Below are 15,533 nucleotides of genomic sequence, written 5' to 3' on the forward strand. Positions count from 1 at the left end.
GGACATGTTGGATAGTGTAATCCTGTAGCTCTGTGTTTACTGACCTCAGGACAAGACATGATGGCCACTACTGGAACACCTTTCATAGTATTCCGTGTGTCCATTCAGGACTATACCGCAATTGCTAAAAATAGTAGCCAAATTTCCTTCAAATCCCATTGGACTGACTTTTAAAAGAAGGACATGTTGGATAGTGTAATCATGTAGCTCTGTGTTTACTGACCTCAGGACAAGACATGATGGTCACTACTGGAACACCTTTCATAGTATTCCGTGTGTCCATTCAGGACTATACCGCAATTGCTAAAAATAGTAGCCAAATTTCCTTCAAATCCCATTGGACTGACTTTTAAAAGAAGGACATGTTGGATAGTGTAATCATGTAGCTCTGTGTTTACTGACCTCAGGACAAGACATGATGGCCACTCCTGGAACACCTTTCATAATATTCCGTGTGTCCATTCAGGACTATACCGCAATTGCTAAAAATAGTAGCCAAATTTCCTTCAAATCCTATTGGACTGACTTTTAAAAGAAGGACATTTGGATAGTGTAATCCTGTAGCTCTGTGTTTACTGACCTCAGGACAAGACATGATGGCCACTACTGGAACCACTTTGATAATATTCTGTGTGACCATTCAGAGCCAACCACATTACATCGTTTAGTTAACGAGCTGCCTGAACTAATGCCAGCTGGAACTAACTTTGGTTTATATTGAACATCTTATTTTTATATATCGACGGGTTTGCAGGTCTGAAACGTTAACATAATGAATGCAGAAGTTAATTAACATTGTTATTAAGCATTCATATCAAAAGACGTCTTTCTAATTACTGGTTAGGTCTACATTTTAGTTTACATCATAACGACATGGAGAGGCAGACAAAAAAAAAAAAAACGGAATGATGTTAGATGAAATAAGTTTAGGCTTTCAGCTTTTAGTGTCTGGCTTTGGTTTCCTTGGCAAGGAACTTCAGTTTGTTTTCCTTGTAAAATGAGGGAAAAAATAGTTATTAGGCGCAGGAGTGGCTGTGTGGTAAGTAGCTTGCTTACGAACCACATGGTTCCGGGTTCAGTCCCACCGCGTGGCACCTTGGGCAAGTGTCTTCTACTATAGCCTCGGGCCGACCAAAGCCTTGTGAGTGGATTTGGTAGACGGAAACTGGAAGAAGCCCGTCGTATATATGTATATATATATATATATGTATGTGTGTCTGTGTTTGTCCCCCTAGCATTGCTTTACAACCGATGCTGGTGTGTTTATGTCCCCGTCACTTAGCGGTTCGGCAAAAGAGACCGATAGAATAAGTATTGGGCTTACAAAGAACAAGTCCCGGGGTCGAGTTGCTCGATTAAAGGCGGTGCTCCAGCATGACCGCGGTCAAATGACTGAAACAAGTAAAAGAGTAAAAGAGTAATTAATGTAATATCCAGCGCTGGTGTGGCTGTGTGGTAAGAAGCTTGCTTCCCAACCGCGTGGTTCCAGGTTCAGTCCCACTGGGTGGCATGCTGGGCAAGTGTCTTCTATTATAGCGTCGGGCTGACCAAAGCCTTGTGAGTGGATTTGGTAGACGGAAACTGAAAGAAGCCCATTGTTTATATGTCTGTCTGTTTGTCCCCACACCATCGCTTGACAACCGATGTGAGTTCGATTCCTTGCAGTATTTTGTGTCCTTGAGCAAGACACTTTATCTTGCATTGCTCCAGTCCATTTAATTGGCAAAAATGAGTTCTTCCTGTAATTCCTTGTCACGTTCTGTGTCCTGCTGAATCTCTCTGAGAACCACATTAACTGTTCGTGGAGTGTCCAGAGACACTCACACATTAATTTCGCAAGCAGGCTGTTCCATTGGTCAGATGAACTGGAACCCCTGTTGTTGTAACTGGTAGAGCACCATTTTTTTATTTATTTTGTGAGTGAGTCACAAGGGACAGTAGTATTGTAGAGCTAATTGTATGGAAGATGTAGGACATAACCTAAGGTCCTAGGATTCAGTTGGTTGAAGTAGAACGGGCAGGGGTCAATGGTTCGAGGAATAAGAGTTGGTGTCTGGAACTGCTTGGTGATGACTGAATTTAGAGGCTGTGGAAAATGCACAAAAAGGTTTGAATAGTCAGTGTATTGGTTAGATCAGTAGTTTTCAACCAGGGTTCCGCGGAACCTTAGGGTTCCGCAAGAAGTTACAAAACTGCTAAAATTGGCAGTAATTTTTAATTTTCCTGTGCAGATATGTGTGCATAAGACTATTAAATTATTGCACAGGGGTTCCCCGAGCCAGTGGAATGTTTCCTTGGGGTTTCGCTCCAGCAAAAAGTTTGAAAAGCACTGGGTTAGATACACAGGTGAGAACTACTAAGTGGGTGGTAACGTAATGCAAATATATCAGACTGTATTTTTGATTTAATTTCTTACCTGTGACCCCCTCCATAATCTCTTTCAGTGCACAAGAAACCTTTAAAACAAGTGGAGATATCAGCCATATGCCATGATGCTTTGGAAGGGATGCACTATTTGCATAGCCAAGGCAAAATCCACAGAGATATTAAAGCTGGTAATATTCTTCTCAGAGAAAATGGCCTAGTAAAACTGGGTGAGTATCTTGTTTTTATTATATCTTCTACCACATTTGGTGTCTAATGAAATATGCAGTATATGTGACCTCGTGTGTACCGTTGGTGATTTTTTCCCCCTCTGTCTTCCCTTCTCTGGATCTTTACTTCTCCTATGTTTCCGACGAAGTGCTCTTCTCTTATGTTTCCGACGAATAAGTCCCAGGGTCGAGTTGCTCGATTAAAGGCGGTGCTCCAGTATGGCCGCAGTCAAATGACTGAAACAAGTAAAAGAGTAAAAGAGTAGAGATGGTAAAAAGTAGGTTTAACAACTTACATGATTGGACATAATCAGTACAAATGAAGGAAAATTCCAGTGTACGGCATTAGCAGGGACACATAATTGAAGTCTGTTAGTTTGCCATGGAAGGAACCATCCTAATATTTCAATAAAAGGCCTTCAACCATTCTCTGTTGAAGATTTGCCTCCTAAACATTAAAATGACTACTTTCATCCTGGCAAACTCACCTCTCCTTCAAATTTCCAGGCCTTGTTCCTATGTTAGATACAGTTATTATTATTATTATTATTATAGGCGTAGAAGTGGCTGTCACTGCGTGGCACCTTGGGCAAGTGTTTTCTACTATAGCTTCGGGCCGACCAAAGCCTTGTGAGTGGATTTGGTAGATGGAAACTGAAAGAAGCCCGTCGTATACATGTATATATATATATATATATATATATATATATGTATATGTATATGTATGTGTGTGTGTCTGTGTTTGTCCCCCAAACATCGCTTGACAACCGATGTTGGTGTGTTTAGGTCCCTGTAACTTAGCGGTTCAGCAAAAGAGACTGATAGAATAAGCACTAGGCTTACAAAGAATAAGTCCTGGGGTCGATTTGCTTGACTAAAAAAGGCGGTGCTCCAGCATGGCCACAGTCAAATGACTGAATCAAGTAAAAGAGTATTGTTATTATTATTATTGAGTGAGAGAGTAGTTCATGCCATCAAAGTGACACTGGGGTAAAATATACGAAGCCCAGTATACCCATCATGACTACCCGTCTGATAAGGGTACACCAGGCACATGCATCACAACCATATGTGTGCGACATGGTGATCTCATATCAAGGTAAACAGCGCATGACCTTGCAGGTGGGGCCCAGTTAGAATTTTCTTCAGGTTGAGTAGTCCATCCCGCTCAAAAGGTCCCTGAATAAGGGTTGTTTAAGGATGTTGAAAGAACCACCCATGTTTCCAGAGGTGAATTATTCAAACCCCAAAGAATCCCTCTCAACACATGGCTATGATGAGATGCTTAGCAGTATTTCGCCTGTCCTTACGTTCTCAGTTCAAATTCTGCTGAGGCTGACTTTGCCTTTCATCTTTTGGGGTCAATAAACTAAGTACCAGTGAAACACTGGGGTCGGTGTGATCGACTAGTCCCATCTCCCCCAAATTTTCAGGCCTTCTGCCTTTAGTAGAAAGGAGTATTATTATCATTATTCGAGCTGGCAGAAACACTAGCACGCCGGGTAAAATGCTCATCAGCATTTCATCCATCTTTATGTTCTGAGTTCAAATTCCACTGAGGTCAACTTTGCCTTTCATCCTTTCGGGGTCGATAAATTAAGTACCTATTTCTTTACTACCCACAAGGGGCTAAACACAGAGAGGACAAACAAAGACAGACAAACGGATTAAGTCAATTATATCGACCCCAGTGCGTAACTGGTACTTATTTAATCGACCCCGAAAGGATGAAAGGCAAAGTTCACCTCGGCGGAATTTGAACTCAGAACGTAGCGGCAGACGAAATACCGCTAAGCATTTCGCCCGGTATGCTAACGTTTCTGCCAGCTCACCGATAAATTAAGTACCAGTGACATTCTGGGGTTGATGTAATCGACTAGTCCCCGCTCCCCCCTAAAATTTCAGGCCTTGTACCTTTAGTAGAAAGGATTATTATTATTGCTAAGATGGCAAGCTGGCAGAATTGTTAGCTACTGGACAAAATGCCGAGCGACGTTTTGTCTGTCTTTACATTCTGAGTCCAAATTCTGCTGCGATTGACTTTGCCTTTTATCTGTTTGGGGGGGGGGGTCATTAAAATATGTACCAGTTGAGCATTTCTCGCCCCCCCTCCTCTAAAAGAAATTTCAGGCCTTGTGCCCATTAGAAGACAAGAATTATTATTCAAGTAGTGAGCCCCAGCAGACTCATTATTGCCTTGGACAAAATGCTTAGCAGCATTTCTTCGGCTCTTTATGTCCTGAGTTCAGATCCTACTGAGGTCAGCTGTAATCAACTAGCCAATTCCCTCCTCCTCCTCCTACTACTACTACTACAGTTATTTTCTTTTACTGTATACCAGATGATTGTTAACAATGCCCAGATAATTTTTTTGCTGTCTGTTTTGTTGTTTAATAATTTTTTTTTTATTCAATTCTTCTAAATTTAATGATATCTTTTTTAATTACTTAATCTCAATCTATTTATTTATTTGTTTATTTTATTTTATTTAATTAATTTTTTTTTTTTCGTTTCAGCTGATTTCGGTTCAGCTTCTATGACATCTCCTGCTAACTCCTTTGTTGGTACACCATACTGGATGGCACCTGAAGTTATTTTAGCTATGGATGAAGGGCAGTATGAAGGAACCGCCGATATTTGGTCTTTAGGAATTACTTGTATTGAATTAGGTAACGGCAAACGATTATAAAACTCACTCCTCGGAGTTTTTGTTTTGGTTTTTCTTTATATATATACAGGCAGGAGTGGCTGTGTGGTAAGTAGCTTGTTTACCAACCACATGGTTCCGGGTTCAGTCCCACTGCATGGCACCTTGGGCAAGTGTCTTCTACCATAGCCTCAGACCGACCAAAGCCTTGTGAGTGGATTTGGTAGACGGAAACTGAAAGAAGCCCATCGTATATATGTATATATATATATATATATATATATATATATATGCATGTGTGTGTCTGTGTTTGTACCCCCAACATTGCTTGACAACCGATGCTGGTATGTTTATGTCCCCGTCACTTAGCGGCTCGGCAAAAGAGACCGATAGAATAAGTACTGGGCTTACAATGAATAAGTCCTGGGGTTGAGTTGCTCGATTAAAGGCGATGCTCCAGCATGGCCGCAGTCAAATGACTGAAACAAGTAAAAGAGTAAAGAGAGAGTATTGCATTTTCTTTTTCTCTTCCATCAGATGGGTCATTCTGGTTCTCCCTGCCAAAGACCTGCAGTTGTTAGTACATAGCAAGGGTTGTTCGCTGGTTCCTTGGAAGCTTATTGGCACCTGAGACCCTTAACAGCCTCTGGTCACTTGGATCTTGCTCTGCCACCGCGGTGCAATCTGATCCACCTGCAGGTTCACAGACAATAGGTGGACCAATGCAGTTACAAAGTGGTATCCAAGAGACCAGAAAAGGGACACTTAAAAGGCCACCACAACAGGGAGAAAACAATTTGGTCAAAATCAATCCACCAGCATTTTCTCTTGAGTAGACTGAAAGCAGCACAAAATGAAATACTCTGTCTGGTCTTGGAATTGAACCTACTATCTTACAATTACAAACTCAAGCTTAACTACTTGGCTATGTACCTTCACTTTAAAAAAATTTTTAAATTATTATTTAACCCTTTTGATACCAACCTGGCTGAAACTGCCTCTGGCTCAGTAGTACAAATGTCTTGGTTTCATAAGTTCTGAATTAAAATCTTCCACCAAACCTTAGTCACAATTTATGTTCCTAACAATAGCTTAATGATAACTAAGTTATTTTACTAAATTCTTTGCTATATTTAAAACAAATTGAAAGAAACACAGAGCATCTCAACAGAAATATGGTAAGAAAACAGTTAAAGACAGTCAGTCAACTTCAATTTGCACAAGATTTGGCTGCTATTTCTAACAAGTCAAACAACTATGTGAAACAAAACTGTAAATAAACCGTTTTGATACCAACTGGGCTGAAACCACCTCTGGTTCTGTAGTACAAATGTCTTGGTTTCATAAGTTCTTCCAGCAAACCTTAGTCACAATTTATGTTCCTAACACTAGCTTAATGATAACTAAGTTATTTTACTAAATTCTTTGTTATATTTAAAATTAATTGAAAGAAACACAGAACATCTCAACAAATATGGTAACGAAAGGATTTTTTTTTTAATGTTGAACTTATTTGCTTGTGTTTAATATTAATTAATTTTTTTTTTGCTTTCGTTTCAGCTGAAAGAAAACCTCCATTGTTTAATATGAACGCAATGAGTGCCTTGTATCACATTGCACAGAATGATTCTCCCACCCTGTCTCCTGGTGACTGGTCTGAAAGTTTTCACGACTTTGTTGATTCCTGTCTTGCCAAATGTCCGGCAGATCGGCCAAGTGCCCAGAAGTTATTGTTTGTAAGTTGGATGCTTTCATTTTTTTTTTCTGTATGTTCTTTTTTTTTAAACTATGAATAAGCAGAGCAAGAGAAGACACATGGAGTGGAGAGTCGCTGAAGAGGTCACAGGATGTGTGATAAAAAGAACTTTGACAAAGAAACTAAAATAATGACAATAATGAAGTGAAGACAAATATATAGTGCGTGTGTTAATTGGGCAAAATATGACCATCCCCAATTATAACTAATATATATATATATATATATATATAAGTAGGTGAATGAATTATCCTAATATGGAAAATTCGACATGTGTTGAGAGTAAAGGAATTTTGTTAAAATATTTGTTCAACTCCATTCTTTCATTTATTTATATATATATATATATAGACTAAGCAGAGCAAGAGGAGACAGATGGGATAGACTGAGGTAAAATTTTGCCGTTTGAAGTCAATAAAATAAGTACCAGTTGAGCACTGAGGTCAGTGTAATTGAATAACCTCTCCCCTCAAAATTTCAGGCCTTATTCCTATAATAGAAAAAATTATTTTTGAGTGAGAGAGCAGCACATTCCAGCAAAGTGATACTGGGGTAGAAATATATGAAGCCCAAAATATTCATCATAGCTACCTTTCCGATTGGGGTACACCAGGCACATGCATCTCAACCATGTGTGCACGATACAAGATAAATGATATAGAACCTTGCAGGTGGGGCCCAGTTAGAATTTTTTGCAGGTCAGGTAGTCCATGAATAAGAGTTATTTAAGGATGATGAATGAAATGTATGTTTCCAGGGGTGAATTAGTCAAACCCTAAAGAATTCCTCTCAACACATCATCATCATCATCATTGTTCGACAGTGGTCGAGACAATAGAATTTACCATGCTACGCCAGACTTCATGGTCCATCATGGCATTACGGAGGTCCTGTTGCTGGATGCCTGTATCCATGGAGATTACATCAGGGTAGGAGAGTGTGCGCCCTCTGGTATTGCAAGTAGATGGCTTCCAGAGGAGGAGAGTAGGAATTACCTCTTTTTCAGCTCTACAACAATGTCCAGCAAACTGGACTCTCCTACCTTTCACAAGAGATGATACAGGTGGTAGTTTCCCATATATTTGCATTTTGGTTGGTTGGCGCTTCCACGAGAGATTTTGAGCTCTCATAAGGAGGCAAGTGTAGGTTCCATCCAACCGCCTCTCAAGCTTCTTTGGTAACGTCCAGGTTTCTGAGCCATATAGTAGAATTGGTTCGACTGTGGCTTTGAAGATTTCAAGTTTGAAGTCTCTACTTAGATTTGATGACCAGATCTTATGCATGTCATTAAAGAGAGTAGCTATGGGGGTCCACCGAGTAAAATAGGAATCAATGGGTAAAATTGGTAAAAATGGTTGAGAACCCCTTGGCATGTGTTGTTATACATCCCGTCTTGTATTCTGTGGAATGTATTATTATGCATCTTTCTTGTACTGTATCTATTACATTCCATCATGTATTGTTATAAGAGTCGTATGTAGGTGAGCAATTGTGGCTTTGGCTTTGAAGATGCTCACCTGGTTATGGTCAAGCAACTGACAAGCAAATCTGCGGTATTGAGCAGAATGTTTATTGTAGCCTATTTGCACTTTAGTATGGACTGTGTACCTTTAATCATGTCAGCAAAACTACAGATATTGTCTCTGTGGCAGAACTAAAATGTCATATGTATAAATTTACTAATTTTGCTGTTGATTGTTCTTGCTTCTAATTAATCCTTAATTGTTTTGAATTCCCTTTCGTCCTTTCCAGCATCAGTTTGTCAATACACCCAGATCGAATACTGTGATTTTAGATTTGATTTTCCGAACGAAGGATGCAGTTCGAGAACTGGATAATCTCCAGTATAGACGCATGAAAAAGATCTTGATGGTGGAAAATAACGACGATGAGGCAAAGAATTCAACTGGGGAGCCGTCTGCCGATGATTCTTCTCAGGTAATTGTGCCACGGCCCTCGGGTAATATGCGCTTGTTTCTTCTGTTTCTGTTTCATAAAAGTATTTTTGTTGTTGATGTAGCATTGGGGGTAAGTGTACATGCAGAGGCATTCACCTGGGGTGGATTAATCTGCCTCTGGCCAGGGTGTTCACCATGTCCCACATGAATGCTGACCACATCCGCCCCGGCAGTCATCTGCTGTAGCGTGGATGCTATTGCTATGGTCATCATTCTCTGTTGAGGGGGTAGAGTTCATGTTTGAAGTTTCAATTTACCAGGCTCCAATTGTCTGTTTTGGCAGGGTTTTTACAGCTGGATGCCCTTCCTAATGCCAACTACTTTACAGAGTGTACAGGGTGCTTTTTACGTGGAACCAACATTGGTGCTTTTCACGTGGCACCAGCAGTGGTGCTTTTTACGTGGCACCAACATTGGTGCTTTTTACGTGGCACCAGCAATGGTGCTTTTTACGTGGCACCAGCAATGGTGCTTTTTACGTGGCACCAGCAATGGTGCTTTTTACGTGGCACCAGCAATGGTGCTTTTTACGTGGCACCAGCAATGGTGCTTTTCACGTGGCACCAGCAATGGTGCTTTTCACGTGGCACCAACAGTGGTGCTTTTTACGTGGCACCAGCAATGGTGCTTTTTACGTGGCACCAGCAATGGTGCTTTTTACGTGGCACCAGCAATGGTGCTTTTTACGTGGCACCAGCAATGGTGCTTTTCACGTGGCACCAGCAATGGTGCTTTTCACGTGGCACCAGCAATGGTGCTTTTTACGTGGCACCAGCAATGGTGCTTTTCACGTGGCACCAGCAATGGTGCTTTTCACATGGCACCAGCAATGGTGCTTTTCACGTGGCACCAGCAATGGTGCTTTTTACGTGATACCAGCAGTGGTGCTTTTTACGTGGCACCAGCAATTGTGCTTTTTACGTGGCACCAGCAGTGGTGCTTTTTACGTGGGACCAGCAATTGTGCTTTTCCCGTGGCACCGGCAGTGGTGCTTTTCACATGGCACCGGCAGTGGTGCTTTTCGCATGGCACCGGCAGTGGTGCTTTTTACGTGGCACCAACAGTAGTGCTTTTTACGTGGCACCAACAGTGGTGCTTTTTACGTGGCACCAGCAGTGGTGCTTTTTACGTGGGACCAGCAATGGTGCTTTTTACGTGGGACCAGCAATGCTGCTTTTTACATGGCACCAGCAATGGTGCTTTTTACGTGGCACCAGCATTGGTGCTTTTTACATGGATCCAGCAATGGTGCTTCTTACATGGCACCAACAGTGGTGTTTTTTACATGACACCAGCAGTGGTACTTTCTATGTGGCACCAGCAATGGTGCTTTTTACGTGGCGCCAGCAATGGTGCTTTTTACGTGGCACCAGCAATGGGTGCTTTTTACGTGGCACCAACAGTGGTGCTCATACCTGCTCTGCAATGTCATTCTAAAAAGAAACAATTAACTTATCAAAATTTTAAAGCTATTAAATAATGCAGGATTCAAAATGATGCAAATGAATATTACATTTGACAGAATAATCTGGATGGTAAAGGTTCAACCCTTTGCCATTTAAACTGGCCAAATGTTCAAACCAGACAGATCCAGCCTGTCCTACATATCGTTTAGTGTCTCATTGTGAAAATAAAGCAATTAGCTCAAAGCGTAGGAGTGGCTGTGTGGTAAGTAGCTTGTTTACCAACTACATGGTTCCGGTTTCAGTCCCACTGCGTGGCATCTTGGGCAAGTGTCTTCTACTATAGCCTCGGGCCGACCAAAGCCTTGTGAGTGGATTTGGTAGACGGAAACTGAAAGAAGCCTGTCGTATATATGTATATATATGTTTGTGTGTCTGTGTTTATCCCCCTAGCATTGTTTGACAACCGATGCTGGTGTGTTTATGTCCCTGTTACTTAGCGGTTTGGCAAAAAGAGACCGATAGAATAAGTACTGGGCTTACAAAAGAATAAGTCCCAGGGTCGAGTTGCTCGATGAAAGGCGCTGCTCCAGCATAGCCGCAGTCAAATGACTGAAACATGTAAAAGAGTATATATGTATATATATGTATGTATGTGTGTGTATATGTTTGTGTGTCTGTGTTTGTCCCCCTAGCATTGCTTGACAGCCGATGCTGGTGTGTTTATGTCCCCGTCACTTAGCGGTTCGGCAAAAGAGACCGATAGAATAAGTACTGGGCTTACAAAAGAATAAGTCCCGGGGTCGAGTTGCTCGACTAAAGGCGGTGCTCCAGCATGGCTGCAGTCAAATGACTGAAACAAGTAAAAGAGTAAAAGAGAGTAAGAGTAAAGCCATGAGATAATGCACGATTAATTGAAAACGATGGGGAATAAACAGGGGTTACGCTTGATGGAGGAGTCTGGACGGTGGAGGGTTGAAAAAGAAGTCATTTCTTGTTTTGCTTCCTTGCAGGATGATGATACATTGATTGACAGTAGTAAGTCCAATAGTATAGCCAGTCACCAGAGTGGTATCAGTACAAGTAGCCGCAGTAGCAGTATGAACAGTCTTCCAGGACCTAGCGTTGATGATAACCATTTCAGTTTCTCAAGAGATCACAGTGTAAGTATACCACGACATCTTCCTCCTACCCCACCACCCTATCTCTCTCTCTCTCTCTCCATTGACATCCATTAATTTTTTTTTCAAGGCTTCATGAGAGAAAATACCTTTTATGATATTGAAGATGTTTTCATATAGACCCCACATGTGATCCCCCCACACATCCATTACATACTTTGCCTTTCATCATATTTTACTCTTTTATTTTATTTCTTTTTAATTGGTATATTTTCTTTTTAGTGTCTGAATTTTCATTTCTGTTTTTTTTTTCTCCTTTTATCATCCTCAGTCATATATACTTACGCATATGTATGTATGAAAAACTTGCCTGAATGAGTGTATAAAAAAATGTAGCTGCTTGAATTGTCGAGGACATAAGCAAATTAACTGCTTGTTTCTCTGGGATTGGTCAAATTGATATAAACACTTCTGATGAGAGGTCAATAAGGCTCGAAAATCGGTAAAGGCTGTTCGCCTTCTTTTTCAACCTACAGAGAAATAGCTTAATTTTCATTCTATATATCTACTATATAAGTTACATATATATTTATGTATGAAAATCTTATTTATGTATGTATGAAAAATTCATATGTATGTGTGTATGAAAAACATATATTTACATACACATGCATACTAACTTCAGAAATACAAGCATTTTAATTTAGAAAACCATCTTATGTATGATTATACACACAAGCACTTATATATATATATATATCATGTGATCAACCAGACCATCAGATGTTGTCACACATCACTGGTCACAATGCGTTTGCATTGTTTTAGCCTTCGAATGACGCCACCCCGCTGGCTAAGTGAGCAGGCCAACAGAAGAAAGAGTGAGAGAAAGTGTGGTGAAAGAGTACAGCAGGGATCACCACCATCCCCTGCCGGAGCCTCGTGGAGCTTTTTAGGTGTTTTCGCTCAATAAACACTCACAACGCCCGGTCTAGGAATCGAAACCGCGATCCTACGACCGCGAGTCCGTTTCCCTAACCACTAGGCCATTGCGCCTCCACACATATATATATATATATATATATATATATATATATATATATATATATATATATATATATATATATATATATATATATATATATATATATATATATATATATATATATATTCTGCTTTGTATCATCGTAAGTTGGGTAGTTTTATAAATGAAGATATTTGAATATTTCTGAAGAGCCAGTGTTTCTGTATCTGGACATATTTAACCATACAACCACTAAGCAAGAATGGGAAATGTTTGGGGTTTTTTTTTTTTTTTTTTTTTTTTTTTTTGCCAGGAAAATAGGGTCCAGTAGAATTGTTATTCTCCTTGCTATGTGTCTTTAACATGGTAATTCACTACAAACTCTAGAAAATACAACTAAATATGTTGAAGAGAATCTATTCATCAAGTGGAAGCCACTTATTATAATCACTGCTTATGATACTGTTTTACTCTCTGCTTAATGTAATCAGCTGATTATTGGTGCATAGAAGGGTCTCTCCCAAAGTGATCACAATAAGGAGCTTCCACCGTCTTTCAGCTTTATTTGGTTTTATCATCTTCACCCAGAACAGACTTCATAATATTTATATTTTCAAGGATGGGAGTTGTACCTTCTTCAATTCAATACATGAACCTTGGGGCAGTGGGGAAACATTGCCCATTAAATTAACCCTTTAACTGTCTTGGGTATCTTGTGATACACAGGACAAAGTTCCTTGATATCTATGTATCATTTAGGATACACATTCCCAATTCTTTACAGCCTCCAGAATAACTTGGGCCTTATAAAAAAAAAAGCTTTGTATTACTCAGAATGTACGAAACAAGAGCTTACAAAAAGGCTGAAAATATACACGGATATTTAGGACAAACTTAGAAAAATAAAAATGCTTTATACAGGCAAAGGGCTAACTTATGCTATGAGTCACTCAATATCTGTTACTCTCCTTAAACCCCTTTGCCTGTCCTTTCTTATCACATGATACTTAGGACATATTTCCCTGGTGTCCCTGGCATCATATCTGACACACATTCCCAATTATTTTTTTCTCAACCTCCAGAGTAACTTAGGACTTTGGAAAGTTTTATATTGCACAGAACCTATGAGACAAGGGCTAACTAAAAATCTGGAAACAAGCATGGATGTTTAGGGGAAACTTAGGGAAATGATTTGGACAGGCAAAGGGTTAACTCACACTATGGAATTTGAGTCACTCACTTGAGTAACTTATGTTGTGGAGCTCGAGTCACTCAATATCTGTTTCCCTCCTTAAACCCCTTTGCCTGTCCTTTCTTATCACATGATAAGATTTGGACAGGCAAAGGGATGGAAGTTTATTTTCTAAATAATTTTATTTTTACAGCTTTATAGTATTTTTGTTATTTTTCTTTATTTACCTAAAATGAAAATTATATTTTCTCCTGTTGAGATTATTTTATCTAGAATTGCTGAGAAACAAGTTTACTCTCGGTACAAACACAATAAAATATTATTGAAATTGTAATAACAGTAATATGCTGATGTCATGTTTTTAGGGATTTAGTTCTCGTAAATATTTTTCTTTGTCAAACCCTTTATCTAATGTATTAGAATAATGAATAAATTAGAAAAAAAATGAATAAATAATGTTTAAAAACAAATAATTTTTACGAATATGATAAAGATTAAAAAAAAAATGAAGAGAAGAAAATGAAAATAATCTGCTTCTTAGCTGGCCTTATGAAAATGGTATTGTGGACTGGCGGAATTGTTAAAGTGTCGGACAAAATTACCATTGTGGTAATTCTTCCACCTCTTTTTTTTTGCATTCCGAGTTCCATATGCCACCCAGGTCAACTTCGCCCTTTCATCCCTCCAAGGGGGTCGATAAATGAAAGTACCAGTAAAATACTGGGGTCGATGTAATCGACTAACCCAAATTGCAGGCCTTGTGCCTTAAAAAAAATTTTTTATTTTTTAAAAGTTTTAAATCTCCCCCTCCCCTCAACAAATTATTAAATTGCTCCGATTCCTTTGTACACATACACACCAGCCCCTGTCTGTCTAATATCCCTAGTCTGGTGTCCGTTCAATCTCTTGACTGTAAGCCTAACTTAACTTTGATTAACCCTTGTTTTCCAGGATAAGTGGACAAATTACTTCCTGGCACGCCATTCTATATGTTCATCTAACCTAAAAGACCAAGTAAGCTGCTCCTAAGTACATCCTCCTGGTACTGCACAGACCACTGTCAGTGATTCTATTGGATGTTGTCAAAAGCCCAGTTGTTGTTGTTGTTCTTGTTGTTGTTGTCTTCCAAAAAAAAAAAAAACCTCTTTCCTCTCTATCTCTCTCTCTTTCCTCCTCTCCTCCTGAGCTGAGATCTGACACACAGGCTATGCTGGCACTACAGATGTTGTTCATTCCCTGTTCGGAGCATGTACAGCTATAATAGTTGTAGACGTCTGTTGTTTGGTTAAAGCTTTTTTTTTCTGTAGTTCCGGCTTCTTATTGCATCCCCTGCATATCCTAGGCATTTCTTTTCCTCCTCTTGTTCCCTTTCACAGCTCGTTTTGATCCCTGAATCGTTACATTATCAAGAGTTTTTTTTTTTTTTTTTTTTTTTTTTTTTAATACAAAACAAAACTCCCTAATTTAAAAAAAAAAGAATTTTATCCATTATTGTTTCCCCCCTTATTTTATTCCCTAATTGTGTTTTTTTTTTTTAATGAAGTTGAGTTGCTACTTAGAGAATTAATTAACTAATATTATTATTTTACAATCTTGTTGATTTTTTTTTTTTTTTCTTGAATCGCTATAATAGTTTTCTTGTCGTTGTTGTTCACCTTCCTGTCACCACCCTATCTGTTGTTATTGATTCCTAATAATTTTCCCTTCCAAAATAAGATTTGCTGGTGGGCTCACATCAAGCATCAGCAAAACCCGAGAGCACATACACATCTGCACAAACTCTGTTAGTATTCTTTGTGTCCATTGATACGGTTTCTGCTTTTAATGTGAACTTAGAG

The 15,533-nt window shown here is 39.4% G+C and overlaps 1 protein-coding gene across 1 annotated transcript in view; it reads left to right on the top strand.

Moving 5' to 3' along the window:
• LOC115224766 (serine/threonine-protein kinase TAO1) overlaps window positions 1-15,128 on the top strand; it is a 141,252-nt gene extending 126,124 nt beyond the window's left edge. Inside the window, exons 6-11 of the mRNA XM_029795674.2 lie at window positions 2,445-2,594; window positions 5,111-5,263; window positions 6,802-6,977; window positions 8,750-8,935; window positions 11,372-11,521; window positions 14,647-15,128. Of these exons, the coding sequence (XP_029651534.1) occupies window positions 2,445-2,594; window positions 5,111-5,263; window positions 6,802-6,977; window positions 8,750-8,935; window positions 11,372-11,521; window positions 14,647-14,724 (893 nt within the window). The 3' untranslated portion in view covers window positions 14,725-15,128. The remainder of the gene's footprint in view (window positions 1-2,444; window positions 2,595-5,110; window positions 5,264-6,801; window positions 6,978-8,749; window positions 8,936-11,371; window positions 11,522-14,646) is intronic.
• Window positions 15,129-15,533: the final 405 nt, after the last annotated feature.

The sequence above is a fragment of the Octopus sinensis genome, linkage group LG26, assembly GCF_006345805.1.
Source record: "Octopus sinensis linkage group LG26, ASM634580v1, whole genome shotgun sequence".
NCBI lineage: Eukaryota > Metazoa > Mollusca > Cephalopoda > Octopoda > Octopodidae > Octopus > Octopus sinensis.